General features: G+C 39.8%; 1 protein-coding gene across 1 annotated transcript; it reads right to left on the bottom strand.

Moving 5' to 3' along the window:
* Nucleotides 1–510: 510 nt before the first annotated feature.
* LOC137789870 (rho-related GTP-binding protein RhoN-like) lies at nucleotides 511–26,163 on the bottom strand. Its single transcript, XM_068583725.1, has 5 exons — nucleotides 25,870–26,163; nucleotides 24,763–24,850; nucleotides 7,941–8,050; nucleotides 4,481–4,615; nucleotides 511–1,780 (listed from the first exon to the last, which is right to left on the bottom strand). The coding sequence occupies exons 1-5, from the start codon at nucleotides 25,975–25,977 to the stop codon at nucleotides 1,526–1,528; spliced, it is 696 nt and encodes a 231-aa protein (XP_068439826.1). The 5' UTR covers nucleotides 25,978–26,163; the 3' UTR covers nucleotides 511–1,525.
* Between the last annotated feature and the right edge of the window lie 1,792 nt (nucleotides 26,164–27,955).

The raw sequence follows: 27,955 nt of genomic DNA, 5'->3' as shown, positions 1-27,955 counted from the left end.
GTGACTTGACAGTCCAGGAAATAAATGCTGCTTTTTTTGCGAGAACTCAAGTTGATTTCCAAAATAAAAATGTCAAACATTATGGCCACATGTAGCATGCATTTTGTACATGTAGCTACATACTTATGAGACATATATACCTTGCCCTAACAAGGAAAAACTACAATTAATCTCATGCTAAATATGTAAAGTCTAAAACTAGACTCTCTTAATATCAAACACACTATAACTCAGTTTAACTAAAATCCTTAGCAACATTTAAAACTACAATTTGTTAGTGGACCTTAACTATTAAGTACTAGCTGAAGCTAATGTCTGTTTATCTTTACATATTCTATTTGCAATTTAATTAATTTATGATATGATATAATGCTAATAATAATAATAATACATAATAAATTGTCACAGATGAGCTGACATATGCATAATGTGAATGTATGACTATTTCTTTATAATAAAATGTATTTACAATGACTATTTATTTACAATTACTATTTATATGCTGATGAATGAAATTGGGAATATTTCTCAATTTAAAAGTTCTATCTTCCCTGACAAAGGGAGCTTTTTGTAAGATAAATGTTCATGTCTTTCTGAGACAACATATTCACAGCTGAAAACAGATCTGAAGACAAAACTAAAACAAATCCAAGATTTTCTGATTTGTACACTTAAAGTTTTTAAGCCTAACAATTCGGTGTCAGGGCCAAAGCACAGTCAGTGAATACATTCCATATGAAAGACGTCCCAACACTCAGCAGACCACTATTTTCTTTTTATTTCATTATCACATGTACAACATAACAGTCACCCCCTTTACTCCCTCCCTGACTTTCCTTCCCAGTGTAGATTATTAGAACACTTTTAATTTCACAACACTTCAGTCTTATGTGGTGAGTGATTATTCAGTTTACAATATTAAAAGCACTTGTGGTTCAGGAAACGTTTAGTTTGTCTGTCCAGATGTTCAACTTGTTATATGAGGTGGAACAGCAGAGTTCATTTCCTGACGTTTAAGAATAACTCTGTCACAGTTTGCGTGCATTGTATTGTGCTTTATTTACTTTAACACTTAAGAGAGAATAGCATTTCAAAACAAGAAATAACATAAAGAGGCCAAGACCAGCACTGTGAATGCTGGTTCCTGCTCGGTAATTTCGGATTCTTATTTTTTATCTCGATATTCACTTTTTCCTTTCCGAACCAGCCTGTTTGTGTCCACGAGAAATTTTGCCCACCTGTTTGAGTAAAAGCGTTAAAGAAAAACAAGCTTTTGCCACGCTAATGACCTCCCCTGATAAGAACACGCCCACACAGAAAAAAGAACACGGAGAGTTTTGCTAAAGATGGACAAACGATTCCTCAAATAACTCCACAAGATAGCATTGGTTTTCGTTCTCATCATATGGTCCTTTATGCAGTGCAAATATCTGACAAGAATTTACCAATAAATTAAGTTCATGTGCAGTATGTTTTCATGTCCGTTGGCACACGCAGGTCAGGCTGCTGGCGAGGCAGACGGGTCCTACATGAGCACGCAGCTTTTGGCCCGGTCCTTTCTAACGGCAGGCGGGTGCTCATGAATCTCAGTCCGAGGCGGCTGCTGGGAGACCCGCTTGAGTCCTCGACGTGAGCCAGCACGTTTGAGTTGGGGCCGATGGATACGGGAAACAGATGCCAGGGTGGTGACGTGGAAAACGTCACGGACGCTGTTCTCTGAATACTTTGACGTGCACTCCGTGTAGGCCACAGCTCCGATCTGCTTCGCCAAAGCAGTCCCCTAAAAATGCAGAACACGGATCTGTTAAGTTGAAGGATAAACAGTGAAGACGCAGGTAGCACATTTAGCGGACTATTTCTAAATTTATTGCATTTATTTTGAGCTGTGTTTCTCGCCAACAGGCAAATGCAAATCGGATATTTAGTCTCCTTTTTAGCTCTGGGTTAGGTCACCACTAACTCTTTGACTTTGTTCTTTGTTTGTAACTCTGAGTTTACACATTTTATTACCTGCAGCTCATCTTGTAGTTAATGGAACAATAGAAAAGAGGTTGATGAGAATACTGAGACAAAAACAAAAACAATAAACATCTGCTAGTAAAACTTAAAGCTTTAAGATGTATTACATACTATTTATTCATTTTTACTATGAAAAAGATTAGTGCAGCTTTAAAATTCCAACATTTATCCAGCTGTGCACTCACTCTGTGCTTCAGTTTGTTCTTGTTTCTTTTCCAAAAAAAAGGGCGACAACTAAAGAGCGACTGAGTGCTCGTACTCAGAGCTATGACTAACACTTTGTGTGCGTGTATGTATGTGAGAGAGCGAAAACCATGTTGAACCTCTGTTGGAAACCTCATGCCATTTTTTACTTATTATTTTTGCCAGACAGTACTATGTGTGTATAAATGCTGAGTCGGCTTCGCAACACCCTTTTTGAAACCTTCTCTAGGAGTGAATGTGTTACATGTGGTTAGATTATGCTTACCTCATCCTTTGGTGGCTATAAAGCTCTTGCTCTTGGTCATGTACAGTAAACATGAATAAAAAACCAAAGCTCTCAGAAGCATGATGGCTAGCTGGAGCATACAAAGAAGCTAAGATCCTCCACACAGCTATGAAATATTCATGGCCTATCTGTGCAATTGTGAAACTCCAGCGTAAAAGCGCAGCTTATTCCCAGTAGTGGTTATCACCATCTTAAATCTGGGCTGGTTGAACCTCTATTTTGTGTTTTAATTCTGCTTACCTGTACTGCAACAACACTGGCTCTGTGCCACGGTGCATCTTATTGTAAGTAACATAGTTTTTTTTTTTATTGATTTAACCAATCCGTTAGCTATTATAAGTAGTGTTTCTGCTCTGTGGCTTTTGCACTATCTTTTGAGTTTCCCACTTAATTTCATTATGTTTTACTGGAGTGTGTCATCAATTGAATTTATCAACTTCTTTGGCAATGAAGCATCAACACTGTGGGAGAGTGTTGAAAGTATTCCTTATTGAAGGGGTATCAAGCAGTCAGATGTGGTAATAATATTCCTCTTCTATAAAAAAAACAAAAAACATTAAAGACGTGAGCTGTGCTTCCAGGGAGGCTGCATTATTTTTGCATTAATGGAAACGTTCCAACACACGGTTTGTATGCGGTTCATACCTGAAGGCACTTCCCCTGGGGATCACATCAGTTGGTCAGTTGGCTGAAATTTAAGGGTCCCAGTTTGTGACTTTGTGCAGCCCTTTGAATGGGGCCCATTAAGAAAACCTCCACAGCAAGACTTTTAAGTACCAATCCATCTATTTTCAGCCGGTTCTTTTTTCCATCTTTTTCTATCAAGTCTGGCCACCGTGACGTCAGCCGTTTGCCTACAGACGTGCTGTGCTTACACCCTCCACCCCGAGATTAAAGGATCTATTGCGCAATACTATATAAAGCCGTTGGACACACAGTTCGGCCTCAAGTGCACCAAAAGTGTTTCCCTGTCGATTATTCACTCTGAAATGGCTTATTTTGCCAAAAACATGTAATTATGATAATGTAACATAATTGTTTTCACACAGTTTTCATGCAACTAAATTGGACATGTGTAAACCAGACAAGACGTACGTTGGGTGCCTTTGGGATGATTATTTTTAATGTTTTTTTATTAGAACTGCACAGGGATTTTACAGTATACACCCAGCCAAACAAATAAAAGTGTTCTCACAGTGACGATTTAAGTGGGATTGGACGGGCAGGGAGTTGTTGCTGTTGGCTTAATCAAAGGTTTTTACTTGGAGCTAAATATCCAGAGACAATAATCTGAGATCTTGATGGACCAATTTGTATGCCATTACTGATAGGACAATGAGGGTGCTTACCTTTGCTCTGTCAGAGCTATGAGAAAATATGAATATGTTGACAAAAGGCTGCCAAGAAGTGTGAATTCACATTTACATGAAAATAGGCTATTGAAATTCATGCGTGCCACTGTTCATTGCTCCAAGACACAAACAAAACAATTGTATTATTGCACATCCGGCTGTTTGTCGCTATCTTTGTTCAGGCCCAGCTCTTTTACTCTCCTAGTGTTTACATATTTGTGGAAGTTATGATCTGAAGCAAATGTCATTCTCCCAATTCATTTTCAGAAGTTTTGTTTACAGTAAGATCACCAGGGAGCAAAGCAACGGATATCATTTGTCTGGAATGATACAATTAAATGTGTACGTCAGTCAGTGTCACTATAGACAAATGAAAATCGCTGCAGCGGAAAATTAGAAAGAACTACATTTAAAACCATATCCAATATCCAAAGGATGTTCTAATTATTATAACGTTAAATAAATTGAATCAATACAGTTCAGTTCTTCACACATGCAAAATGAAGTTAGCATTATTAGGATACGGTTGCAGGAACAGCAGTTCATTTCAAGCTAGGTTGGACGCTGTTGCTGCAAACGGATAAAGAGAGATAAGTGGTGTTGTCTCTGCACTCCTCACCTGTTCGTGGGTGACAGGAATAAGTCTGTGTTTGGAAAGCTCTCTCATGACGTTCAGGTCCGTCCTCATGTCCAACTTGCAGCCGACCAGCACCACTTTGGCATTGGGACAGAACTCCTGCGTCTCCCCCTGCCACTGTGTGTGAACAGACAAACACACGAGTGCACAGGGTCGTTGTAAATCAGATATAGGTTTGAATGAGGAGCGTAGACAAGATATCATTCCCATTCTTCCTGCCAGTGTTCACACTAAACTAGGCAAAACAAATACAGCCCAAACTGTTGGCCTAAAGCTGGATGCATAACTTCGGGCAAAACTATTACATGTTGTAGCATCAAGATTTTCCCTATTTGAAAAGGGGCCCAGTATGTATAAATGTTTTGTTATATAACGTGGTAGTGACACTCTTTACAATAAACTTGAACCTAGACATAGTTTATTTTATCGCTGAACGTGTAACTTAACATTCACCTCTTGTAATTTCTGACCTCCAGTGTTTAATTAAAACAATATAGATGTTCTGTTAGCCACAACAAGAGCTCACAAAAGCCAGATGGTCACAGTCATAAATGCTGCAGGAAGACAGCGAGAAAGAGAGACATGACTCAAACTGTTTAACTTTCTCTCTATCGCTGTCTTCCTCTGTGAGACTCGTGTCATAATCTCCTCACACCATGGCACAGACAACCACTTTGAGCATTGCTGCTCCATTTGTTCTCCCTTACAAAGAGATCCTTTCTCCCGGATGCCTGTGTCGCTGCTGTTACGGGCTGCAGTGTGTTGTGCAGTTATGCAGAGTGAGCTGTTGCCTTTCAATAGGCCGCTCCGCCAAACAGTGTGCAACTGGTGAATAGCAGCAATTTAGATGAGTCACAAAGGACCCATGGGAAGAGCAGCTTATTGTTTGTGCTAATGTAAAGAATTGGTAGGAGTGCTGTCCCAGATAAAGAGCAGAATACACACAATTGAAGCTGAGTCTGGTTTATCAAAGCAAGAAAATGGGCTGGTTATTTTTTTTTTTTTTTCCCGATAACTTCGGTGACAATTCAGTTTTCAAATAGTTGTGCGATCCAGGTAACTGCACTTTTGAAATACACCTATCAAAACCACCACGAAGGGCTGGAGCTGGCATTTAGGACACTGAGGTCGTGCTTTCTGTGATCTTCTGTGATTACGCAAATATTACACATGTTGTGCTTATTAAAGGTAATTCTGATATTTCTGAAAAACAACCAAAGGTGTCCAGACGATGAGTCCTGATGACTTTACGTGAACCCCTTTACTTTTCCTCTTGTGCCTCCATGACGTTGACATGTGTGGCTTTAATGAAATGTGTACTGAATTGAATTGCTGTCAAATTTGGAACAGACGTTTATGTTCCGCTCTGAACCCGTATTATTTTATGGAGCACCATCAGCTACACTTTAACTTTATCCAATACTTTGTTTTTTTGACCAACTAGCAAATGTCAGCACACTAACCTGCTAAACTAAGTCATTGAACAGGATGAATAGTGTAAAACATTATATTTTCTGAACATCAGCATGATAGCAAATGTGCAACATTTTGAGCATGTGAGCATGCTGATGTTAGCTTTTAGCTCAAAGCTGTGCTTTCCCAAAATACTGCCTTATATCGGCCAACTCTTAGTCTGGTTAAGACCAAGTATCTTCAAATGTGAAGATTTAGTATTCTTTGTTGAAAATTGCAGAAAACATCATTTAAAAGTTCAGGTAATACATAGGCTGTGAAATTTTGGTAGAACCTGTGATTCCAATCCTTTCATCATCAGCCAATGAGGGTGTGCATCATCCTCTGCTATGTTTCTTATAGTGTTTGTACAGCTTCTGGTTTTTGTATGTACGAGTTTAGCATGCTTTATGTTGCATATACAGATGGTCTTATCACAGCTTTCATAATCAAATATTTCCTTCACAAATAACCTGATACTTCAATCCAAACAGGCAGGAGGATAAAAAGACAAAAAAAAAGAGATAAAGAGCAGGAGATGCTGACATGCTCCATGTGATAAAGTTGTTAAGACAAGTTGAGAATATGTTGCCAGCTGCAAAGCATTGGGTTGAAGCTGTAAAAAAAAAAAAGGTGATAGCCGGCCGGGTAGAGAGTGGGATAACATCTTCAACTGGGTTATGCTAGATGAGAAATCGAATGAGTGTTTGAAGAGAGATTGGACTGAACAGAACAAAAGATTACAACAAAAGGAAAAGGAGAAGTGATAAGGAGCCGGGGGGCATTTTTGTAGCTTTGCAATACTGAGGAAAAATAGTCCTTCCAAGAGGAAAATTGGAGGGCACAAGATTTAGTAAGCAGAAGGCTGTCATAAATGCCAGAGGAAAAGGTGGTATGTACTGCATGGGAGTTATTTGAAGATGGATGTTTGCAATGTCAAAGGAAATGGAAATAAAACAAGGTGGCACTTAAATAAGGACATGGTTCTTTGTTTTGTGTCTTAACTTTGCATAAAGTAACCCATCAACATGTCACTTTGGCATCCTGGGCATGCATTGTAAAGTAGTTCACCACTATTACTGAGGTCATCTAATGAGGTCAAAGTTCAAGTTAGTTCTCAAGTGGACCCTCTATAGATGTGAGAATTTGTCTAACACATAAAAGATAAGTGAGTTTCTCTTGTATTGATGATGTCATTGATGAACGATGGTGCTGACTGCAGGAATGTCCGTCGACTCAAAGGTCAAACGCTCTGAACACATTTTTATATTCACAACTCACAGTTGTTTGTTAGCAGTTAAAATGAATTGATAGATTGATCAATATCCAAAATACTACTAGTGTTCCATGCAAAAATACATTTGTCGACACTGGGATGGAGTTTTAATCTTGTTATAGGACAAAACATGTACTTTATATAAGTCTTCATTTACAGTAACCTGCATTTAGGAGCAGGAGGCTGCTGTAAAACACCCGGAGAGCAACTTCGAGTTCAGTGTCTCACTAAAGACGGAAGGAGACGGGGATCGAGCTGGAAAACCCTGTGATTAAAGAACGGCTCATTCTACCCCCCCGAGCCATTAAGCATAATCAATATTTCATAATAACAACGTGTCAAAAAAAAGGACAAAAGCTCTCTCGTAGTGATAAACCTACAGATTAGTATCACCTGAATCTGCAGGTCCCCTCAGCTTTGAAGAGCTTCACAGTGAGTTCAGCTCGTTGTTTATCTACGCCTCGCTTTCGGACCGCAGAAGCAGCTGTTTACAGTGGAAAGGCCCTAAAATCCCACTGTACACTAACTGCTCCGCCCAAAAGGCAGCGTGGTGGTCGTGCTTTGAAGACGTTCCTTTAAGGCCAGTACAGGGAGGAGAAGCAATTTACGCATAACTATCTGATGCCCGCAGTCCTGCTACGAAACTAAACGCACCTTGAAAACCTTCTCAGCTTTATGGCGACACATTCACACGCCTGTGAATGTGACACTGACCTTTTTCAACACGCTGTCCAGTGTTTCCGGACGGCTGATGTCAAAGCAGATGAGGACGGCGTCTGAGTCAGGATACGCTAACGGCCGCACATTGTCATAGTAGGCGGAACCTGTGGGTGAAAAATACACACAGACATCACTAACGTTTCCAGGTGGATTATATGTCATTTAGTTACTTTGCAGAAGAGTTTTATCACAAAATGAGTCATTACGGAGCACCTTTCGCGGTAATAACTATGATTAAATGTAATTACCATGAACGAAGCCATTCTGCAGATGACAACTAGTGGGTGTTATTCATCGCTTTCAAAAACGAGAAGAGGGGCCTCATCCACAACCCCTGGTCTGTTCGTCTGACGGTCGTGAATAAGCCAACAGACAGACATGTGACAGTGATATAATGAATGGCTCACACAAAGCGTCACCTGGTATTTAAGAATGGCATGTTTTTTTGCCGGGGCCCCAGTCTGAATTGAGCATTGTGACCTGGGCAAGGGGACACATTCCTATCCAGAGGGGACACCATTCCCTCTCCGTCTCCCTCATTGTCTCCAACACTCCGCGTTATTGTCACAGTGCACAGGGCTTTGGCAACTTTACAAAAATGTGTTTGACAGAAAATTCCCATCGAACCCGACTGAATCTGAGTTGCAGATAAAGACACAATTCACACAATAAAGTTATTTTCAAAGTAGCCCAGCTTTACGTTTAAAACATGCTTAAGGAGACTTTTATTTATCTTTTAAAAATGTTGAAGTTGTTCTGTCAAAAAAAGCATTTGAGTTCTTAACGACTAAATTTATGCAATAAAATGTGACTAACTCATCGAAATCACACTTGACCTTTAACTTGTCATAGTAGCCAGAAAACAAACTTTCGTATGTTCCACTCTTGTGTAGTGGTGGACGATTGTATTTTATTTCCCACTCTGCATATTGCAAATTTATCGCAAATATATCACACCACAAAAATGCATATTTTTTAAACCACTTTTATTCTGTTGATGATTTGGAAGTTAAAATTAAGATAAAAGCACCAAAATGTATCCTGCACAATACAAAATATAGATAAGATAATACATATTTCACTCAAATCCGAACTGTGTGTTCAATTTTACAAAAAGCTGTCATAAAAATATTAAGATTTGTGAATAGCCTGTCTCATGTCAGAGTAAAATGATATCTTAACCGATAATTTGAATGACCAAAACTATGAAGACATTTTTTCTTTAAACTACCAATTTTACATTTTCATGACACAACATCAACGCACCTGGAGGGCAGCATACGAGTACAGTATATGTGCCAAAAAAAAACAGCTAAGTTTACCATCATTTTTGTCATGTTGTTAAAATCTGGCCCCAAAGCAAACCACGTGTTTGTGCATCTGTGTTAATGTCAAACTAAAGGCCACAGCCACTTTACCCTCCCTCTCACTAATTCCTGCTCCTGGGTGTCACACATACGGCACGCACGCTCTCTCACTTTACCTTTCGTGTCTGACTTTTATAGGTACGGATCGAGTCCTGACACAAAATGAGAATGATGAAATTAATAAAAGGGAAATGAAGCAGGGGTGAGTGGAAGTGTTTCCGACAGTCTCCCCAAAAACACCCGTAGGTCTTCCGCACACGCTCACTGGCATCAGTGATCCGACAGCTGTGGCTCAGCTTCACGCTGTCAGCTCCACCTCTGCATCAGATGGCAGCTGTGAGCAGCTATAATGTTAAAAGAGTTTCAGTCTTTATATCCATTTAAAAACCCCACCGGAGTTGCTCCTCTAGAGTCAAGAAAGCTCAGAAAAAAATCAGCTATTTTTAGCCATTTCTATTTGAATGTTACTAAGTCTGTGTTTCTGTCTTTGTTTAAAACAACAAGAGATCTTAGTCTCAACCTACCTGAAGCTATACAAACTGTATTTATAAAATACTGCTGGACTAATCGAGGCAATAGGACGGGATGCTGTAAAACAAGTCATTTGCAGAGCTACTTAGTCAGCGCTTTTGCAAGCACACCAGGGCCTATATAGGCTACAGCTATGCAGAGTAATGTCTTTTGGTCAGCTGTTATCAGGAGAACTTGTGCCGACTATTCCACAATACTTTAAAAAAGGATGCATTTGTCCACAAACAAGTTATTACACAGAAAATAAGAACCAATGTTGAGCATTATGTTCGTTATTTACAATTTCCACATTTGAACATTTTATCTCCCTTTTCATTTTATCGTATGACACTCATCGCTCAAAATAAGGTAATACCAATGATATGTTTGAGACAATTTACAAACATTTTAAAGGTATCCTGCGGCGTTTACATTCAGTTTAAAACTGAATAAAACACCTCTAAGGAACCATAACCTTTAAGTTTATTAAATTAACAAAGCATTTGTCTCATAATTAATGCTAAAACAAAGAAGGCATATCAATAGTTGTGAAACTTTAACTCAAACTGTTTCTAATATTTTGTTGAGAGTAAAGGTTGAACGATGTACTTCAAGTAAACAATGTGAGTCAGCTGCCATCATTTATTTTCAGTATAAAACATCAGATACAGACAATTAAGTTCCTCCCAAACTTTTCCCCCAAGGTAAGAAGGAGTAAAAAAAAAAAAAAAAAGAGCACGGTAGAGCGCTCAATAATAACATCATGAAACTCCATTATCCTTTAATGTAATTTTTAAAAGCCATTTCACATAACCTCTTTCTACTCCTCTCCATTTTTTTCAAGCAGAAATAATGCAGGTGGAAACCTATACTCTATTCTAAAAACTAGGACACATAACAGAGTTACACAACTACACGATGGTCAATTATTGCAGATAATAAACTGATTTACAAGAACTGTCCACGGTGCTGATCAGGTTATCGTGTGTCACCGCATCACGGGAATGTAATGCCATGCGGGCCTGTAACCAGCGTCGAACACGGGATCCACATCAGCAGACACATCTCCCAGTGTTACCTCACGCAGCAGAGTGCGACCCGCTCTTGAGTTTGCTTTGTCTCAGGACCGGCTCCGCCCCATTAAGACAGTGTGAGTTGTTTATTTAGCAGATTGCTTTTCTCTGGTGTATTTAGCTAGTTGGTATTTTTTTTTTTTTTTAGCAGCAGTCGTTGTTTATTGTTCTGCCAAGTCTTCCTTTGTTCAGTCTACCTAGCCCTGCCAGAATAAACAAGCATCAAGACTCCTGAATCCTGAGCTTCAAGTCTCTCTGCTTTTCAATCCTTCTCCTCTCGTCAGTGGTTCCAAAGCAGCTTTAAACTAAAGACTTATCGCAATAAGCTGTTCAAGGTTTTTGATTTGTGACATCGACCACCCCGATACCATACAGCCGGTTGCACAGACGTCACAAATGTTTCGTAAAGGAGTAGTTAGCCTACTTACAACTGTCGTACATTTTGTGAAATACACTTAATTGCTTTCTGTCTGTGAGTGAAATGACTTAAGGTTAAAGTCGCTGAAATCAATACGTTCATGTGAAGAACAGATCACATGTTACTTGTATGTGAAAGAGGTTGTTGAACCCACAGAGAATTACCACTTGACTAGTGCTGTAGTGCCTTCTGCCGCTTTGTTGGTCTGGATCGCAACTTAAGTGTTTTTGGTTCACTCTCACAGCGCTCGTCAGCATTCCCAGCCGCAGAGAAAAGTTTATGAAATCATTGTCATCCACCAAAAAGGTGAAACAAGACATGACAAAGGATTGTGAAAAGGTTGTACTCCCCTTGCACACTACTATCGTAGTGGCAACACAGATGTTTCCCTCAGGAGTTGGTAGGGACCCGAAAAAAGCTAAAACATGAGCAAATATCAGGTGGCTAGAAACAGGACACAGTGACACTGGTCTTGTTATGAGTCTGTGTGTGAATCACTTGCTGCAGCAGACATCCCACAGACGCGGTTTTGAGTACTTTGCCAGGTGTTTACATGTCTGTCTGTGGTCAGATTCTGTCACTGGATAGCGTCGCCACAGTGCAAGATGCAGTCATTTAACTTTACCAGTGTGTAGTTGAGCTCTAAATGAGACAGAGCTTGAAGATGGGGGTGGTTTGAGCAAAGGAGCCAGAAGTAGGGGGTTAGGAAGTAGGAAAGGAGCCATTGCACCCCGTCGCTCCATCCACTTTATGTGCCCCATGTCCCATTTTTGTGTGATCACATCGCAAGATGCTCTCTAGTTATTTGTTTTATATGCGCACGATTAAAAAAAACGTGAACGCGTGTCAATTCATTCAGCTACACTCTTGCTCATAATACTGGTATTAGCATAATCTTGGATAATGGGAGAGCTTACTTGACTCTTCATTACACACAAACACACACAGACTGCAAGCCTCAAAATCCCATGATGTCAACTAATCCATGTTCAGCTCTCGAGCAGCAGCTAATGCTTATTGATCTTTGAGCTTTTTGGACTCTCTCTGGGACTTGTAGTATGATGCCCGCCCCTCATGGGAAGATCCCTGCTGTTGTAGCAGCAGCACAAGGAAACCTCAGCCCATCTGTCACCGTCTGAAACCCCTCTGATCAAGAACCAACTCAAAAAGGCACTCACTGGAGCGCCGCATGTATTAAACTATCTCAAAGGACTGAGGCTCATTTACGGAGCTTTCGGCGAGTTTACTTCGATGTTTCCACCCGTCGTGGAGAACAAAATTGTTCTAATACTCAAGGATGTCACAGATAGCATACAGGTATTTAAGTGTCGTTTAAAAGGAGCCAAACGAAACATCAAACATGTGTTAGATGGGTCTCTGCTGTACAACGCTTGGCGCAGTGACACCCAACCGTCTGGGAAACGGCAACACCAGGCTGCTACTCCACATTGGGTTGTCATGTGTTTGATGTTTGATCCGTACAAAAAAAGCCATTTCCTTTTTTCCCCATTGCCTGCTTGGTTGCTCGCAACAACAGGTTTGTACGTGTATACTGTCCATGCACTCTTGTAATTTGATATAATCCACTTGTTTGCTGCTCTTGACAGATTCCCCTCTTTGATTCAACGGCTGCGAAGAAAGGTCCGTCCTCCCTAAAAGGCTCATGTAGTGTTGCCTGAATGATATCTTCTCAAAGAGTTATACAAAGTGTCTCAGTGTAATGTGACACCTGATCTCAAACTACATGCTTTTGAAATGGAAATACACAAAAACTGGTATGTAATCCACTTTAATGACATGACACAGGGCTGGATTACAGGAGTGGACAGGTTTGTATATCCTGGTCCTGTCACTAACATAGTATCACTTTAGTGAGATACTTTAATTGTGCCATTTGATGTCGACTGACGTCCATAGTGCACACCGACATCATACAGGAATGCAAATGGTATGAAATTACTGCCCTTTGGAGGAGTAGGGGTGCAACTAACAATTATTTTCATTATCACAATTTTCTAGAGCACAAAGAGACATCTTCAAATAGCTTATGTTGTCTGACCAACAGTCCAAAACACAAAGATTCAGTTTACTTTCTCATATAAGACAAAGAAAAGCAGCGGATCCTCACATTTGGGAAGCTGGACATAGAGAGGGAACAGTGTGTGTTCCTCTTTATGACACGATACATACATTGGAAATAAATTTACCAACGTAAGAGCTCCAACCAAAGACTTCGAACCAGACATTTATTTTAAAAAGCGTTCATAATTAACATATAAAGATAAGAAGGAAGAAGATATCATGTACTGGCATACACAAAGATACACTATATGTATGAATTAATGAATTATTAAGTCATTCATATTACTAGGCCCAGCCTGCTCGGGCCTACAAGACACCAGCTACAATCTAGACATTTATTCAGGGTTTTTTCTTTATTTCATCATCTATTATAGTATATTTCTAACTGTACTGCAGGTTGAGGTGAGAGGAAAGCTTTTTTTCTTCGTTAAATTTCTTGATTAGCGACCTTTAATGGGCCCCATGAGGCAGGTTTCTTAATTATGAAATGAAGGGAGGGATGTTATCTATTCTGTTAAATGTGGTAAATCCTCTTCGTGATTTTTTTCATGTTCCGGAGATATCTCCTGTTTCTCATTTTGTCTGAACCTGTAAAACTCATTATTAAACATCCGTTGTTGTATTTTTTGCGCTAACCAAAATAAATTAGTCAAGCTTGAATCTGTAAAGTGACTGATAAGAGACTATCAGACTGCACGCTGTATCGTTCAGCATTCACAGCTCTGCGTGATTCAGTAGAAACATAAACGCACCGTGAGACGCTTGTACAGGAAATCATTATTAATCCTCTCTTACGACATTTTTGTCTGCCAACTTCCATCACAGCCCAGTAACGATCATCAATATTGAAATCCTGTTTGTCCCAGTCATGCCCTTAAAAATAAAAATAGTGCCCTTCATCCAGGTCTGAATTACTGAAATACATCCAGAGATGGAATAGCATCAAAATGTAATGCTACTGATTAATGTATTTCTCTTCCACCACCAGAAAATATAGGTAATACCTCCCACAGAGATGAAGCCTTACTGCCATCAAGCTGTGCGAGCTGCCTGGTAAATACCGGAAGAGAAGGCCGCCTGTTCGTTTAGATGATTATCAAACAGTAATAGAGTCCACTCAGTAGAAACACATGCACGCTCAGCGTGGATAATCACTGAGCGCCTATGCATAAACACCTCGAGACGCCCTGCGGGGCCGACACTGTGCCGCTGCGGCTTTCTTTCCTTGCACACAGAATTGCATTTAAAATGTCCCATAATTTGAAGGAGAATTGGTTTCGCCTGATATCTTTTTCTCCATTCTCTCATTTTGTTTGCCATGTCATTAAAACATCAACATTGAGCCAGAATGATCAGATCACATGATGGATTTCTGACATTTTAATTAACATGTTTTTTTTATTCAATACAATGAGATTGTTAAGCTTGTTTTAGCTACGAGTTAGTGTGTTGATGTTTTTTTCTCACGAGTGATGTCTCAGTCGAACTAAAACCTTACAGTTAAACATGCACTTTGTCTTCTGGGGCTCTTATTGGACCTTAAGTTAAGTTACTCTTTTAGTCACATTTTACATGTGATGTCAAAGACTGCAGTTATTCATGTGAAAAAACTCATCAGAAAAGTTATATGACAGGATATTATTATTTCTGTCATATTTATCCTCCTATGATAAAAATCCTATTTTTTCCAATGTGATTATAATATGTTAAACTCCAGACAATTTAACAGCGGCATGTTCACAAATCCAGTGTTGAATTTAACTCAAAGTTCAAGTTTAACTTTAAGTTTAGCTTTTTATAAATTGTGGATTATTGTTACTGGAATATATTGCTGCGAAGACTCCTCTGCTTGAATACCAAACCGAAAAGCAGTGTGGAGGAATGATTGATGCCGACGCTGCGACTCCCATCAAGAGGCAAACAGTCATTGCACAATGTGCTTGTCTGCTGTATGACAACAGATTTGGATTTTCCATAGCACACAAACATGTATATATATATATATATATATATATATATATATATATATATATATATATATATATATATATATATATATATATATATATAGGAAATGGTCAAGTTTAGCAGCTGATCGCGGCACACCTTGATATTATAACTTTTAATTAAAATGTAATAAATAATACAAAATTTACAAACTAAATTATAAAATAGCTTTAACTTTGTGATTCTGTTCAGGCCAGCAGAGAAGGCTTAGCGGGCCCCCCCTCCACACTCGATGTACTCTGCTATGTTAGTGCCACAGGTTTTTAAAGTAACAAACCAATAACAAACATTCATTTTTACCAAAATGATTCGGTCACGTCGCGCACCAAGGTAACATGTGGTGAGTAATTGATCTTCAAATGGTAATTTATAGGTTGAAGTATTCATTTAAGTCATGATTATTTCATTTTGACTCAGAATTGGAACAAAATACCCGGCTGGATTTCAGTAAAAAATGATACGTGATTTTCTTGTATGTTTCTAGTTCAGTTAGCGCAGAGGGAGAGCGCTTTTTTTCCTGAAATCAGCAGTAATCCTGCAGGACTCCTTCAAATTAATGACAGGGGGACATCTGGGCGTATGCCCTTCACATTAAAGCTCCCAGCTCCTGTTGTGATGTTATATGCGGCCTGAGAAGCCGTATGTTCCTGTGTGCAGCGCTGATTCTGACGTTCACACATGGAGCTCTGATCACTGATCTTGTTTATTTTGTCCGACTACACCAAGACTCTACGGGCTTGAGAGGAGTTTCAAAGGCAATACAGCCAATAGGAAAAGAAAGTCCATTATATTATTAGAAAAGCCATATAATAGTGCTTTTAAATCTACAAATAAAAAATTGACATTAAAGCAACAATGTATTACAAACTGCATGCACATGTGCATTACAATGAAATGTATGATATAGTAACATTTAGCTCACACAATTCAAATGGTTCAGTTTAAATGCCAGAAAATATTGTGTCACTAGATTTGCCAATTTTATATATGTCTTCAAATATTACAATGTGTGTCACACTTCAAGTCATACAACACAGTTTTACTGCAAAGCTATTTATAAACAGTGTGGGTTAAGAATCACTGAACTACAGTATAGGATGTACCATTCCAGGTAATCATTGTTGTAGAGTAGCAATACAGCATGTCTGTGAGATGGGTTTGTTTTCAATTGGACAATAGAAATCACTGTATATCACGCTACAATAGAAACGGGGTCAGCACCCTCCATCTCCTCCAGCCCTCTCAGTAATGGCTGAGGTGTTGGCCGTTGAATGGAGTGGTCATAGCTTTGTCTTGCATTATAGATAACGGATAGAGGGGTCTTAAGTGGATGGATAGACCTCGTGAGTGCCCTCCTGTGCTTTTGTGTCTCAACAAAGTGCCCGACAAAGTCTAATTACTTTTTCCCTGTCACATAATAATAACAACTGAGCCATTATGGTTTTAAACCACTTTCTAAAACATGATGCCTCTGCCCGCTGTCTTGTTGACAATATTTCATATTGCAAAGAATGGGGTCATGCCGACATTCATTTTATTCTCTTTTGCGACGAAAGAGTTTGAATGAAGTGTGTTTTACAACATCTTGCTGTTGAGATGGGAGGTTTGCCAGTTCTGGGTTGTATTCATTCATTCAGAAAGTGTGTATCGCAAACACACGCCTCAGTGCACCTTTCTTTTCTATTCCTTTTAGCACAGAACTTTCTGTCAAGTTGTATTTTAGCTGACATATTAGCTGACATATTTTTGAAGTTTAAATTAGATGAAAAGAGATGTTTCTGAAAATATAGCTTGGGAAGGACCGTTTCTGGCTCTAAGAGTACAGATTTCCATCAATGGAGCGAACAGATTATGCTCTCCAGCTAAAGTATACTGGATGAATGAAGATAAAAATGAAGATATAAAATGAAAATGTGTGATGAGAACCCAGAAAAAGCAACAATAACTGACATATGGAATATGTGTAATACAAGATGAAGGTTTATGGACATGGCAACCCCCAACTCGTCCACTCTAAATGTGTGTTTCTGTATCTTCGTGTGTGATCAATATTTAAACATATCTATACATTATGTTGTGTGTTGTGTCAGGCTTGGTTGCTTATTGTCTTTAAATAAAAAAACAACAAAAGATGGTGTATAGTGGACACAAAACAGCACCTCTGTATCTAAATGAAAATGTAAATCACATTTTTAGAACATGGAGGATGAATGAAGAGTAAATAAGTTCACAACAAGTGAAGTAAACTTTGAAGAATAAATACACAAGTCTGTATCTGTTAATGCTGGAGAATCGTCTACGAAAGTCATATCTAAAAGTTCGTGGTCCTGTGTGCATCTTCACCCAGACTTGCTGTCTCTCTTAGCCAGACTGCTCAGTTACACATGCACCAGTAGCTGAGAGACAGACCGGGGTCCCCTGGGAATGAGAGTTTAGACGCATCTAGGCCATTGATTTTCAATGTACCCTTGGTCTTCTAATGGGCTGCATGAGCAGAAGAGAACCAGACCAGGGTGACTGGGGCACAGGCTCACAATATAAAAACCTACTGACACTCATCTGTTCTCCTCCACATGACTCGGAGCACTCAAAACTCGGCACTCCGCTTTGACACTATATCCTTGTGTCTCTTCACTGTCTCTATTTATATATTTTACCACTCCTCTAATCTCTCAGAGCACTTACACATACACGCTTACTCACACAAACATACACGCCTCTGCACATGTTTAGTGAAAAAAAACAACAGCACTTGGACTAAAATCCCAGTTCCTCCACCTTCTGCACTTCTGTCCAAAAAGCCTCTGTAACGCTCCAACGCATCGAGCTATTTTCTGCGCTCATCCCTGTCATTGAGCCAGGTGCCACTCACACACACAGATGCTCGCTCGGAGCACATCGAGGTAGTGCTTTCAAGGAGCCAACATGTAATTGGTGTCATCAAAGCTGCTCATGAATGAATGATGCATTGTTAAGGCAATCTTATCCACAGAGTCCATGGAGCTGGGATGGATAGACGGATAGATCTAACAGGGTCTTGAAAGTGCCAGCAATGTTTGCATGCTATATGTGACAGAAAGAGCAGCATGTGTATTGCGAGTGCAAAGGCAAGCTCTCATTGACTTGTCGAGCACTCAAGGAAGTATCACAGAAGATGCAGCTTACATGCTTCTGAAGAGAAAGGAGGGCAGAGTTCAAGGAGGCAAACCTCAAGACGTTCCTTTCGCCGCTCACTGTTTTAAGGTGTGACACTGCAGGTTACTTTATCGACTGTTACCTCACACTTTCAGTTGTGAAACCTGTATATTTTGGAGGCTTGTTGTTTTTTTGGTAAGAGTATCCTGCGGGCAACAGCTGCTTTTTTGTCCGCAGCCAGACGGAGAAAAATAGATATTAAGACTTGATTTTTGCAGCAGCAGCAGCAGTAAAAATGTGTTTGCCCTTTTGAATCCAGCCAAGACAACAAACCCCTGTTATGTGCGTTACAGCATCATAAACCAAACTAATTATTCATCCGTTTAGTTTGTATATAACTGACACTATGATTAAAATAATGTTGCTAAAACCAGCTTAATTAAACATCCCTTTAACCTGCAATAATACATTTTTTGGGCTACTTTGGGTGGTAACAGTAACAAGTTACAAACACCACTAACATATTAGCACCTTTAAGCTTCTGTTGGTAATGCTAACAATTATTGCAAGAGTGCCTGGATATAAAAAATGAATAGCGAGCTGCGACACTGACAGCCTGTCTCTTCAGCCCTGCCTTCAAAGCCGTTCCTCACGAGTATCATTATGAACATAAACATTTCATAATGAACGTAAATGAACACGGCTATTGTTAGTAGTAACAGCTGTTCACGCAGGTAAACAGACGGGTAGGCTGTCCGATCATTTAATTTGAGTTGAATTAAATTAGCGCTGCGACAGCCAGAGGTACCAGATTCGTTTTTGTTCGGGCATTTTTATTAATTAATTTATTGATTGCTGTCAGGATGTGAAGATAATTAAAAAACATATATATCACAAAAAATGTATTAGGATCATTTTTTATATTTTAATAATATACAGGACAGGTGTTGGAAATTAGAGTTTTGCTGTCGACACTCAACACAGTAAATCTGTTTTTTTATGCATCGATCGTATGTTATGCATTCTAATGACACTGTGACGTCCACATCAAATGACTAACGTCAAAGTCATATATGCAGCCATATATTTCATGGCTATACAGCAAACCTACCTACATGTCATCCAAATAGAAATGACCTCACTCTATGGCTCTCTTTCCCCACCCACATGTAATACATACAACAACAATTATTGTGGAATTTTTGCCCCAAAAAATTGTTTGAGCACCTCCATATTTTCATGCTTAACAAGTCATGACACGGTGAACTAGTAAAGGTCTGTTTTAATGCAAACTAACATAATCACACAATATTAAATTACCTTGGATTCTTGAATTGTTATTTTAGGACATATTCATAATGAACTTCAGGGAATTCATTAAAGAATGTAAAGGTCACCCCTGGAGTCTCTCTAGTAATCTAATTCATGACCTTTTTTAAGAGCCACATTGGCAAATTGGTAATAATTGACCAGATGCGTGCAGAATTACGATGAGCATCACGTCTGTTATTTTGTCACAGACAGATTAGAGTGAGTCATGTGGGGTATCTGGACTGCGGGGACACACCAGGCTAACGGATGGAGGCAGCGTGGGATTTGAGAAAAATATTCATGGAGAAGTGTAGGAGAGCCATACAGACAGATAGAGCGACTGACAAAGAAATTGCAAGCTAAGCTAATCAAGGGCAAGAGCAGTGGGAGGGCGGTGCGCCCAAAGAGAGGGACTCCTGACCTTGGCCAGTTGGACACAGAGGGCAGAAGAGACTGCTGAGGGGTTGGCAGCCAGCGTTATAAAGAATGAATGAAATTAAAGAAAGGAAGAGAAAAGTGCAGAGAAGGAAGTATTAAGTCATGAAAACTGTATTATACTGTAGCGTCAGGTCGTTTGGGATCCGATTTTAAGTTCAGTCTCGGTATTTATTTTCATGAGCAAGACAACTGCTGTGTCGTTGCTATCAACATGACTTGCACATTGAGATTTGTCTTATGGTTAATTGCCTTTTGATGACCCCACGAGATGCAGCGCACATTCAAATGTTGCAGAAGCTTTTTGTGAAGAAGAATTGGACATATTTCCTCAGCTATTTGTTTATTTTTGTATTTGTTGTAACTTGTGAGCAGAATTTTTCTTCATATTTAAATGTTTTCCAAAAGGGCTTTCAATTTAAAGTAAACAAACATTTTCAGCACCATGAAGTACAGAACAGCACAAAAAGGAAACTCATGTGCCAATATAAAATAAAGTAAAGAGGGTTAGTGTTTGAATGGACTAGCCAAGGAGAGAAACTTGTGCACAATGTGCAGAAGCAAAATGAGAAAACTTTTTGGGCCGTATGCGCTTGGTGAGCAACTTTCATTGGAATGAATGGGCACTATTGCTACGGATTGGTTTGGGCAATCTCCCAAATATAATTGGCTAACATGAACAATATGTCAGACTGAAAAACTAAATGAAACAAAAGGGTAATTCAGTCTGATTTCCAGGCCTGGGCAAAGTGTCATTTCAGGGCTGGCAACTGCTCCGGGACCCCAAGGCCCTCAGGGGGCTGAACGCTTTCAGATTCACTATGTGGCAATTTTGGTAATTTTATTATTTGCGAATGAGTTTGTTGACACTGCACTGCTAAAGCACAACACAAACTGAAATAGTATGCCTTATGACACCAGCATTATTACCTCATAGGCCTTGTCTTGTAAGGGGGAGTTATAGTTAAAGCTCGTATTGTTTTAGTTTATGTTCAGTTTAATTATGATATTCCTAAATTAAATTCAGTTTAATAAAAAAAGGACACTGCTTAATTTTGTATTTACTTAAATAATAAAAATACATGATGCATACGAAGTTAGAGAGTGGTGAGTTTGGTTTGTCACCTTCTCCAAGGCAGAGAAAGCACTTTAATAACACATTACATTGCAATTTTGTGAAGACATCCTGTGTGAAAGAACAAAGTCTATCTATTCCAGATGACTGCTTTGTGCCTTTAATTTACTGCACAATGTTCAATGACAACGTCCTGGAGTTACAACCGCAATTATTATTCTGTTCGTTTAATTTAGTCAAACCTGTTTGCTGCTGATTTTGTTGAGTGAATGACAACTTCTAAAAAGTGGAGCCAAATGCTCAAGTTTCTTCAAACTAATATTGTTCTGACTCTCAATCTTGACTCAGCATATATACAACCCGGCGTGAAAGTCAGGCAATGAAAGAGATGAGGATGGCAGAAAGATTGAGAGAATAATGCAGAGTAACATTTGAAGAGGCGAGAGGGGGAAGAAGCGTGCGGGAGGTGTAGCGACATTAAGAATGAAGGAGACAGGGGGCAAGTGTTTGGTCACACCGCAAGTGCCTGATTAATTAAATCCACTGTTTGTTTCTGCACAATGGCCGAGCAGCTCGGAGGCTCGTTCTGGCACTTCGCCTAACACTCTCTCACTCTCGCAACACTCCTTATCTCCTCATCCTTCCTTCTCTAATCTGCTATCCTCACAGGAGCTCTGGCCTTATATCATAAAACTGAGATTACTGTGTGTTTATCATCTGTATTTGCATCGGTTGATTCTCCCAAGCTACTTACAACAAGTCAAATTAAATCAATTTGACATTTAATTGGTACCACTTTGTCGCCAAAATGATATATTAAAGTGTTATCATACTTTGTGATGAAAACAAGACAGATGTTTCTATCATGCGAGTTCAATGAGTGAGCTTCAGCAGCGGCCTCTTTCCCCACCGGGTTCAGTTCACCGGCTGTCATGCAAACTGCACGCACCAGCCAATGCATGCACCGAGACATATAAAGACAAACTTGCTCACAAACATTTGCACAACTGTCTCTTACGCATGCCTGCACATGCCAGTGAATACACACACACACACCAGCCGGCGAATGTATATACTCAAACAAAACTGTGATTGCATAAGAAATAGCAAATGTAAGTAAGAACAAAAGTTCAAAACTCAAGGGTGTTACAGCACACAAAAACATCCTCGTAAGCTCGCCAAGTGACTGTAATCCCCCTTTTCAGTTATTAGTCGGAGGAGGCGGGTACCAGGGGGAATCGTGGTAATACTGATGTAGGTGCCAATGCACCTGTCCACTGGGACAGGCCCAGAATAGCTTGCAGGGACGCCGCGAGGCAACGCACACTTATTCTCTCAGAGCTGGAGGAAGCCAGACACGGATCACCTGCCATAATCTGGATCACTCAAAGTTATTTTTTTGACATGGATCCAATTAATTAAATATATATGAATTCCAGAGACCATCATTCGATGGGATGAAACCAGCCTTGACGCTAATCGGGCAAAAGGGGCGTGAAACGGCGGGTCAATTGTCCCCCCCATTTTCCCCTCCCTCCCTACTCCTTCCCCACCTCCGACCCACTTGTCCAAACCCCACTCATCTTTATTTTAATCTCTACAGACCTGTAAAATGATGTGACTGCATGTTGCAGGGTCATGCTGCTATTGCTGTAACTAAATCCATCCACAGACAGATGTATGAAGGCTATGACACACACACACACACACACACACACACACACACACACACACACACACAATAGCAGCCACACACTGGTGTGGTTGGTAATAATCAGACTAGCTGTTTCCCCTTATTTCCAGTCGTTATGTTAAATTAACCGCAGCTGTCTGTCGCTTCAGATTTATTGTACACGAGTGAGAGTGGTATCGATTTTCTCATCTGACTCTCGGCAAAAATGTAATCAAGCATATTTTCAAAAATGATGACTACGAAGGTCCTTTCTTTATCTTTATCCCCACACATTTTCATACAATTTAGAACATTTTAAAAATGTTTTTATTTATGACTGCTTTATGAATCAATAAAAAGTGATTAGTATTTGGGCTGCTAGGTTGTGAAGAAATCAATTTGGCACGGTGTGTATCCTCCCATAAAACCAATTTTTTTCTTTCACAGGAGCACACGCTCACGTAGAAAAATATTTTTGTTAGAAGTATAAATGGAGAAGGATTAAGGAAGCTTTGATGACAAAACAGCTTCCATTGTATTCACACAGGTACAGGTAGTCACACCTGGGAGAGCTATGCCCACTATGCAGCCTCCATTGTGCGCAAGAGGACGCCATTATAATGACATAATAGTGAATAGCACATGATTCACGCAAAAAGATGAATTAAAATTGTTTTGTATGGTGGAGTAAATGACTGTTTAAGCATTCCTTTGGTGTAATTGTATTGTTATCCACCACACTGCTCAGTGTGTGTGTGTGTGTGTGTGTGTGTGTGTGTGAAACAACCAGCAATTTTAGAGGGTGTTGTTCAAACACGGTCGAGCGGCCTCACCCAGTGCAAACCAACCAGCAGCACCAGCCTCAGCAGCTGCAGCTCTTAATCTCCAGCTCATCTAGCTGGTCTTTCTGTGCGTCTGCATGGGTGCAGCTTAATGGAACGCTGCGAAATCAATGCGGCTCTCTGTGGTTGTTTCAGAACAAGTTTTCAGGTATCGTTATAAAGTGGAAATGAAATGTGAAAGCGCCTGAAAGCTGAGAAAGAGTGGAAGTTCGCTCACGTCTGAAAGAATCTGACAGGTTGAGCTCCACGGACTCTCAGCTACTTGAAGTCTCAAATATATAAAATAACTTTCAGCTGCATTGTGGCTTCAGTCCTCCTCACATATTAGAGTTAACAGAGCCCTTCGAGGGGACAAACATCTTTATCAACATTTGTTTTCTCAGAAAAACTAAATCCACGTTGGTGGATGGTGCATGGATTTGGCCACGATGTCAAGCTGCAACTGTTATAAAGTAATGTTGTGTGTGTTCATAAGAAATGATTATGCTGTGACAGCTACTTGGAACAGGCATATGTCGAATGACAAGTTGTTTATCCTCTCCCAGAGCTGATAAATCTCTTAAGCGGCTGTTCACATTCCTTCTAAAGGTGATGACAGGACTGAAGTTATTGAAACACTTTGTCTTCTAATGATGTAGATTCATCATTGAACATACAAAAAAAAGTGTAATTCACTACGCCCAACAGATTATCCTGCCTCACTCTTAGTGGTCAGGATAATATGTTTCTGGCCCACCTCCTGGATGTTGTTGAATGCACCAACCAGTCAGCTGCTTACGAACCTGCAGCGCCTGTTAATGTGACTTTTTCATGGGCCGATAATGGGACACATATTAGCATCTTAATCGCGCCACACAAAAGGGTGAAACCAAACTCAAGTGTGTCTTACCTGAAGTGTCCCACATATTGAGTTCGATCCTCTGTTTGTCGATCTCGAAGCTGGCTGTGTAATTCTCAAACACGGTGGGAACATAATTCTGAAAAGAGACACATGTGGTCTTAATTAGATGAAAGTTCCCAGGGCTGTTGTGTACATTTTAGACAACGGAGGAACGTGTAGAGTAGATGATGTCCTCAACATTTCAAGAGTTTTTGTCGAAAAATAAGTACATATAACAACTGAGGATATTTTAGTCTACTTCGGGGTACCATTTGTTTTGTCATTTTCAATATTGTATATGCAATTTAAATATATACGTCCCATTGTTGCCAATGCATTGTCATTAATAGACAAAACCACAACAGAGATTCATTCAAAACTTGATATTGCCCACGATGTCCACTGCTTATTTAACACTTATCTGCAAAATATTTAAGGTCTGTCATGTATTTTTTACCTTTAAAAAGCAATAAGGTGTTTAAGTGTTAAACTATACCTTTTAGTAACTTCCTGATAACTTAGGGATGTAATTTGTCTCAATATCATTCGTGAAAACATTGCTGTACATTGAATTATTCGCATGTTGCACACAATCTAGAAAGACAGGTGTGTATTCCATGTGTTGGTTAGAGGCAGTTCAGCTCACTGGTTGTTGCCGGTCAAACCAGTGATGGTTCGGTATTTACTGACTGCTCCTGCACAGACTGACGCGCGCGGTGCGCAAAGCGCACAGAGCCCGCACATCTGTGGCACATGAATGCGCACTGAACGGGCGCGAAGCCTGAAAATGTCAACATGTAAGCGGTTTTGACCGCAAAAATGAAGTTAAATCATATTATAGAGAAAGACATAATCTGCCCAAACAAGTCTCCCATGGACATGGCAGCATCCAATTGAAATGGCATCAATAAGAAAGGCGTAAACCACATGAGAATAAAGACATGTGAATAACATGTTGTGTGTCATCAGTCAGTTCCCACGTGATCTGACATCAGCGATGATATCAGCAGGTTTTAAAGTTTCTCTGGAAATATTCGGCTGGATGGAGACTTTGTCGTGCCGTGTGGTTCAGAGACTTTCCTCGTGTGTTTATCTTAATGAAATACTCTCTCTTACCTCCGGGTACGAGTCTTTGGCAAACACGTGAAGGAGAGCCGTCTTGCCACACTGCGTATCGCCGACCACCACAATCTTACAGCGAAGTAATCCCTTATTGCCCTCCATGGTGCCCCGAGTATCACTGTTCAGGTCTGCTGCCTACTTGTCATTCAGCTCCAAACAGGTGAGAGTGGAAGAGCAGCTCTAAATGTTGTCAGTGTTTCCCTCGAAGAAAAATGAATTCAGATCCAAAAACTTCAGCACCGCAGTCTGATGTAGTTTCAGCTACATGCTATGCGTAATGCTGCGCTCCTCTGCTCCACTGATGAAGTGAGGCACACCGCCGACTGCTGTCAAGGAGCGTTGCTTAAAACGATTTTCCTGTGCGATCTTTCAAAATAAAAGACTGCATGTTACGACCTATGATGGCGTCATTCTAGATGGATACAATCTACTGGATGAATGCATGGTAAATTAGATGTAAACCTTTCACACATATTGTGATTTCCTGTGTGCATCCAAATTAATCGATATTAGTAACGCTGATCTTCTGTTTATAATAACCCAATGTAACCACACAGAGTCAAAGTGTCCGGCCCTGAAAAATGTCATGAAGCCTCAATAACACGCAGCTATATATATTAGGTAAAACAATTACTCAAAAGAATAACTAATAGCACTAGCCCAAAACAATTATATTTTCTGCCATATTATTTTGAAGCCAAAATCCTATTACTTCCGGTCTCCGCGTGACTGTCTCTGCTGTCTTTTCGTCTCAACCAGTGGCATTCATCTTAATAGTCTCTCACAGTAAACAGTAGCACACATGAATGTTGATGTTTCTCATTACATTATAATATTCCACATATTTTCAATGTAATTAATGAAACCTTTATGAATTCTAGTAAGTTTTATTTGAGATGTTATAGTGCTTTATCATGATCACAATGACCTAAGTGTTACACAGTACAATAGGCTGATTATGTAGCCTATACTTCATGCATACAATGACTCTCTCACACACTTAACTTTTGAAGCATGTCATAGTCTCTGTACAGTTGAGAGCTTTTACGATTCAGTTTTAAATCAATGGTGCTGGATTCACTGGCAGGTGGCCCTGAAACCTGCATCCTGACAGTTTGGTATCCTATGAATAACAGTTTGTTATTTTACTACATTATTCACCTTATAAGTTGTCATTTACGATAAGAGCAGAGAGCTGACTTGTGGACTGAGAGAAAGCTGAAGAAAGTCTTTTAGCTCCATCTTCTGGTGGATAAATTGACTCCTTCAGATTTGTGTCGTATGGCTCAAAATATATTTTTTAATACTCAACACATCTTTGTGAAACAGTGGAAAGGGATGTCCCCCTAATGATGCAATACACTGTTTTGGGGAGCAGTGTCCTTTTAGTACACAAAACCTGTATAGGTGTGTGTGTGTGTGTGTGTGTGTGTGTGTGTGTGTGTGTGTGTGTGTGTGTGTGTGTGTGTGTGTGTGTGTGTGTGTGTGTGAGTACCTAAAAAATATGGAGCATCTAAAACGTGTCCCTCAGTAACCATGGTTTGTTTCCCCAGTTAAGTGTCCTGATAAGTGTGCTTGTGTTCACAGTGTGTGTGCATAAATTGACGCTTGTGCGGCCTATAGTGCCCCTCTCTTAAAATGTCAGTAACACAGCAGTGTTCAGCAGCTTCTTCAAAATTTGAACATGGGAAACGGAAGTGTTAAACTGCAACTTCAGACCTTACATGTGGCGATAAATATATATATATATAAATAAAAAAGGAATTTCCTTTAAAAAAAACAACCTCCACTTCCTGTCTGACAGACTCAACCACCACAAAAGATGAGAAAGCAGCTTTAGTTGCAGGGTGCAAGAAGTGTGCAGACATGTGAGGGTACATGTGAGGTGACGGAAACAAGGAATTACCATTATGAAGGAAATGACCATACTTATAACTATTTTCCTTCAGTACGTCCTAACTTGTGTGGAAAAAAATGTGTTTCCTCGATCTGTGACAGCTCAAACAATCCCATTTCTTGCTCCGAGTACTCGAGTTTCCGGAGTTTGAAGCTCTCCGCAGCTCTCTGGCTTTTGCCAATG

Source organism: Clinocottus analis, unplaced genomic scaffold (assembly GCF_023055335.1).
Source record: "Clinocottus analis isolate CAN_PGR_092001 unplaced genomic scaffold, fCliAna1.0.p SCAF_19, whole genome shotgun sequence".
Lineage (NCBI taxonomy): Eukaryota > Metazoa > Chordata > Actinopteri > Perciformes > Cottidae > Clinocottus > Clinocottus analis.
The sequence above is the reverse complement of the archived record's forward strand: the minus strand, read 5'-3'. Positions and strand labels throughout refer to the sequence as shown.

Excerpts from the sequence above, each read along its gene's own strand:
- LOC137789870 (XM_068583725.1), bottom strand. The coding sequence starts at position 25,977 with ATGGAGGGCAATAAGGGATTACTTCGCTGTAAGATTGTGGTGGTCGGC. Across the intron at positions 8,051-24,762 it reads CAATATGTGGGACACTTCAG|GTTCCGCCTACTATGACAAT; the intron begins GTAAGACACACT and ends TTTCACCCACAG. Across the intron at positions 1,781-4,480 it reads TTCCTGTCACCCACGAACAG|GGGACTGCTTTGGCGAAGCA; the intron begins GTGAGGAGTGCA and ends CTGCATTTTTAG.